The sequence below is a fragment of the Morone saxatilis genome, unplaced genomic scaffold (genome assembly GCF_004916995.1).
Source record: "Morone saxatilis isolate NCDOM2014 unplaced genomic scaffold, NCSU_SB_2.0 Contig4, whole genome shotgun sequence".
NCBI classification, from domain to species: domain Eukaryota; kingdom Metazoa; phylum Chordata; class Actinopteri; family Moronidae; genus Morone; species Morone saxatilis.
In genome coordinates this window covers 13,658,380-13,663,985 of record NW_023339984.1, presented here as the reverse complement: position 1 = coordinate 13,663,985, position 5,606 = coordinate 13,658,380, and the positions used below count along the sequence as shown (strand labels likewise).

General features: G+C 40.7%; 1 protein-coding gene across 2 annotated transcripts in view; it reads right to left on the bottom strand.

Annotated features, from left to right (window-relative positions):
• si:cabz01007807.1 overlaps positions 1-5,606 on the bottom strand; it is a gene marked incomplete at its 3' end in the record, with an annotated part of 14,265 nt that overhangs the window by 7,231 nt on the left and 1,428 nt on the right. The window contains 17 exon segments of one of the 2 annotated variants that reach the window (XM_035674938.1): positions 145-204; positions 360-467; positions 554-625; positions 867-935; positions 1,021-1,071; positions 1,169-1,231; positions 1,313-1,348; positions 1,469-1,528; positions 1,718-1,780; positions 1,936-2,004; positions 2,107-2,244; positions 2,449-3,615; positions 3,719-3,772; positions 4,363-4,428; positions 4,626-4,700; positions 5,033-5,095; positions 5,383-5,448. In XM_035674938.1, coding sequence (XP_035530831.1) covers positions 145-204; positions 360-467; positions 554-625; positions 867-935; positions 1,021-1,071; positions 1,169-1,231; positions 1,313-1,348; positions 1,469-1,528; positions 1,718-1,780; positions 1,936-2,004; positions 2,107-2,244; positions 2,449-3,615; positions 3,719-3,772; positions 4,363-4,428; positions 4,626-4,700; positions 5,033-5,095; positions 5,383-5,448 — 2,280 coding nt within the window. 2 annotated transcript variants of the gene reach the window in all.

The following is a 5,606-nucleotide window of genomic DNA, read 5'->3' as shown; positions in this document are numbered from 1 at the left end:
TCTCTATCTCTATCTCTCTCTATGCTTTCTTTACAGTACAGAAATGTAAAAAAGCATTTTGGTGAGAATTTGAGCTGCAAAAGCTCAAGATATTTTTATATCTGCAGCAGACAGGATCCAACCAGTTTAATAAAACAACTTTACCTCTGACCACCTGCGTATGGAGTTTTTCTTTCCAACGCCTTTCTTATTGTTACCATCCTCCTGTTGTGGAAAATCACAACGGCAGTATTGATAAAAGAAGTCACATTTATGGAAGCTTTTCAGACAAACTATAATATAGCTGGAATGTGTTGGTTTGCTTGTATAAAACTTCCATGGCAGATTCAGTCCACACACTTATACTTCAAATAACTTACCCTGGATTCTTGTAAATGTCCGTTCCTGTGCTTTCCCTCGGGCACAGAGGAAGTAGTGGATGCTCTTCTAAGCAGCCGGTTGACTTTGGTCTTTAGATGTTTCTTCTGCTGACAAAAGAAGACATTGTTAAACCACCACTGGATCATTTACTGTGCATAAATACTGATTCAAGATAGTGTACAAATAAACATACTTTGTATTCCATCCCATAGTGCTCCCCATCTTCATTCTCTCCTGCAGACGTGTGTAGATCTGAAAGATATTCCTGAAAAAACAGAAGCATTTTGGAAACGTCACAGCACTGCTCCTTTCCTTCGAATGTATTTGCACTACCTCAGAATCTCTCTGTATCTAAAGTCACCATTTAAAGCTTGTAAAAGATCACCCAGTCCCTTTAGATGCAATAATGCTGATCACAGATTTGGCTTTTTCATGTAGGGAAATGTTAACAGTAGGCTTGCTGACACATGCTCACATGATTTATATTTGATTCCAGACATTGTTACCTTTGATGATTTACGTGGGGTGGGTAGTGTCCTGCTCCTCCCCTCCTTTGTGTCATCAGATAACTTATCCTACAAAGAGAAAATCCTAATATTATAAAGACAAGCATGCAAACACAATATAAGCAAAGAAACTGTTTTGCATGGCTTCATTTACCTTTGACGATCTTCTGGAAAGTAGGGACATACTGAACTTTCTGTCCTTTTTCTGTCAAAGAAAAGGATGTTATATGAAATACTGGATATACTGATAACAACTGCAGAATGTCTAACAGTGACTGAAGAGGGCGACTGTCCGATAATACCTTGCTTTGACCCCCAGAGCCGTCCTGATCCTCGCCACTTCCTCCATCGGAGTCCGCCTTTGTCTAAGAGAAAGGTTAGATTTATTAGTCTTCTTTGGGATTACAAACAAACAGTGCTAACTAGAGAAATTCACTGTCTCTTACTTTCAATGATTCTCGCCGTAGTCTCAATGTTCCTGACTTGTAGAGAAAAACATAAATAAATAAATTAGCTGAGAACACTGTTGATAGTTTGAGGTGGTATACAAACATATTTAGAGAGAATGTGATGAAAGAATTGCATTTTTTATGTTTTCTTACTGGTTTGAAGTCGGGGTTTAGCTCAGGGCTGTCTTCAGGCCAATCTTCAACACACCTTTCCTGTTTTGGGATTTTAGTAAAGGAAACATTTATAGACATTTTTCCATAATATTCTAACATACAATGTACTCTTCTCTCTCTTCTAACGATGCTTCTCCTCCCTAAGAAACTGATTAATAATCGATTTACTCTTACACAACTCATACATCTTGTAAATGATATTGAAAATCACTTTCACTCAAAACACACCTGTCCAATAAGGAGGATGTCCTCAAATACGACATAGTTCTCCTGGTCCATCGGTTTACTTGCCTGTAAACAAGAAACAGTTTAAACATGCCCACAGAAACAGCTATGGAGAACCTTACATTGTTCCTCTTTAGATATCTGGAGTAATATCCTAGAAAATACTGTTCCCCAAGTTAATTAAGGCAACTAATAAAGTAAAATGTCAACACCGTGTGTACCTCGGTTTTTGGTTTGCCGTGAATAACTGGTTTTGGAGACGTTTTTGGCACAGGTGGTTCAGTTTCAATCTAAACGTAGAGACAAACACAAAGAAGCAAATTAACCGCACAGGAGTTACGATAGCAGAGAAATTATCGAGTTAAACAACCAGACGTGTGTTCTTTGCATACAGGGTTTGCTGGTATAGGTGGCTTTTCTGGTTTTGGAGGCTTTTCTGGCCTTGGAGGCTTTTCTGGCCTGGGTGGGTTATCTTTTCTTGGTGGTCTCGTTCGGGGAAGAGGCTTTGGGGGACGTTTGAAGGTCGTTACCTGCAAGTTTAATTATCAAAGAAGGTATTAAACGCATGTCATGTCACATAAATCAGTATATCAGTGTATCAATATTTATAGCAATTTGTTGACAAGATGAACCATACAATACAGTAGGATGCATGCACAATTTAAAGTACAATGTATGAGCATTAACTATTGATTTTATGGCTGTCCAAATATCAAATGGCACTTGTAACATACATGAGACATTTCAGCTGGAGACCGGCTTGAGTGCATGGACAGGTTACTGGCCCGGCTGAAGGGAGACGGCTGAAGAATATCATGTTTAGTTCCCTGAGGAGTCGTCAAGACAATATCATGTGGCCCGTCAAAAGACTTTGGTTGGATGGCTGGGGGAGTTCCTGTTGGCATTGCCTTGAAGAGATCTGGTGAGGACGATAGCATGTCCAACTTCATTTCTGACGGACTGCTGAGTGAAGGTGTAGAGTATGTGGCCTTAGAGGCTGTATCACTGGGGTTCATCTCAAATATATTCCTGCTGTTAGCCTTTGAGGGAAGCGGTTGGAAGATGTCTGGAGTCCCATTTGAAACATCTTGGAAAGGGTCGTATTGTTTTGAGCGAGGAGTACCAAATGGGTCGTCCAAACTGGAAATGTCTTCAAATAAATCCTTTGTAATTGGACTTGGGAATGGGTCGAATGTAGCTGTGGATGAAGAAGAAAATTTGTCCTGATTTCCCTTAGAGGACATGCCAAAATGGTCTTCTATGGTAGAGGGATCGTGTTTGTTTTCCCTGGTCTGGAAGAGTCCCCCACTATTAGTTGGAACTGCTTGAAACAAATCTGCTTCATTGGTTTTGGCAGTATGAAATGGGTTCGTTGCCATAGGCCGTGGAGACCGGAACAGATCATCCTCCTTGTTTGAAGGAGATTCGAATGGGTCTACAAAAACACCGGGAGATTTATCAAAGATGTTCACCTCCCTAGTGCGCTCAGCATGGAGCAAATCTTCTCCTGTAGCAGCCTGGAAAAGACTGACCCCTTCATCTTTAATCAGGTCAGAGCTTTTTAACTGCAAGGCTTTGGAGAGGTTCTGGGTTTGAGTGGGAAGTGTATTAAATAAGTCTGGTGAGTTCAGGGTCACGTCATGAAAATGGCCATTGGCAGGTGAGTTCTGGGCCGATGCCGATGCCTGGAATTGGCCCTTCGTACAGTTGGGGGTAAGGGCCTGGAACAGGTCCTTTTGAGGTTCAGAAACGTTGGCTCCATTTTCCACAGTCTTAATCTCAGTTTGAAGATCCAGAGGTGAACTCTGAAAATCAGGCGGAGGGATGAAGATGGTATTGAGGTTTGCTTCTGAGGTTTTCCTCTCTTCGTCCTCCATTACAGGACTTTTGCTGCCCGATTCCTGGTAACAGAACACAGGGTCATAAAGAATGTATTCAATGACAGTGATGGTACTTAATGTAATGTTGGGATCTGGTTTTAAAAGCAGATATCCTTGTACATACCAAATGATATGTGTAAAAAGGGTTCATTCTGGTCAAATCCCCATTGTCTCCATTCTAATAAACAAAAAAAGGGAAATGACACATGAGACCAAGAAGTGTTAGATTTCACTGGACTGCTGACAGAGATTCAAGCGGAGTTAAGCTGGCATCTAAAAACATACCTGAGGGTTCCATAGACTTAGACAGTGACACAGCAGAAATGTTACTTGTTAAATAATTATTGGGGGATGGCGGTGCAAATAATAAAAAGATAAAATGAGCAAAATATGTAATTAACTTTTTGTCTCAAGGACTGGTCAAGACAAAATATTATATCTTCCAAAATAATTCATCTAAATATGTTTTTAGGTTTGGATGCTGATTATTTTTTTTCCTTTCTATTTTCATTTATGTGGCTACAAAATAGTGTAGGTGAACTGTAGGGACAGAAAAATGCATAACTAGAGCTCTCAGTATCTTTTCAGAAAAGTCAGCAGCTAATGTGGCAGATGTTGCTGCTCTTTGCGCTCCATTTGTACATTTCAGACTCATGACTTATTAAGTCTAGTCAGACTGCTTATGCACAAACACACCTAGATGTTGCAGAGATCTCACAATAACTGGTAGCCACATTGTACTTTAAAGATAAAGGGTGTGGATCTAACCTTTGCCACAGTAGGAAGATGATGATTATCCTCCGTCTTTACACCGTTCCAGGCCCTTTCCCCCAACTGTACGACAAGGACAAGGAAGATTTGTGTTAATGAAAATGTGAGCCTTAATTTCAACCATGGCTTTATGGATTCTGAATTAACACACTATTGTAAACTTAAAAGTGGCCCATTTCATGTGGCAAAATTGAAGCATTTCTGCTAAATCTCGGCTGTGAGTTGTGCCGTATGTGGTTCTTGCAGATGTTTCTTCTCACCTGGCCTAAGTGGAGCTGGTGGTTGTCGGTCACATCTGTAGCAGCAGATGAGAGACCAACAAGGAACTCACCATCCTGTGGACCACACAAAAGTCAATGACGCTGAACAAACAACAAAACTTATTTTGGAGGCGAGTGTGGGAAGTCACGCATGTTGCTTGTCACGCATTTTGAGTTGCTGAGATATGGAAGTCATGTGTCGCATGTCAGTTATGTAAACACAAATATGAAAAGATACAGTAGGCATTTCTACACCAGCTGTTGGGTTTTGCTGCTACCGCTGCATTTAAACAAAGACAATATTACTGAGTGTGTTAAAAATACGTATGGCTTTTCAACAAAGATCCCCAACCTGCACTTTAGTGTGTGTGCGGAGCTGAAAGCTGTTGTTACCGGTGGTCTCTAACCTGTTTGTTTTGAGACTCGTTCGCAGCTGATCCACTAGAGTCAGAGGTTGATGATTCAAGAGTCTGAGGGGAGACGTAAAGAAAAACAAATCACATTCTCATAAAAAGGAATCTAATGTATATGTTCCTTCTCTTAATATTCATCCACAAACTGGAAAGGTAGGTCAGGGGAGACCTGCTAACTCCTTCACTGTATTGAGGCTGAATGGGGATTAGGTGTGTGTTCGACTTGTAAAAACAAAGTGGATGTATCTGGCAGTCTGTCATTTTGTACTGTGACTCAGTGTGTATGTGAGTGTTTGTGTGTGTTTGTGTGTGTGTGTAGTGTGTGTGTGTGTGTAGCCACTCACCTTGTACTGATTATGGAAAGGGCTTTGGGAAACCTTCTTCAACATATTTTGTAGCCTCACAAGACTCTGAAGACAAGACACACAGAAAATCCACTTTTCTTTGATGTCACTGTGAGCACATCGGGCCTAAAATATCCACATGTTCAAGTCATAGCTTAAAGAAGAGAATAAAGTTTTGGGGTCTACAAAATAGGTACAGAATTGAGGCCATTGCAATGTGCGCA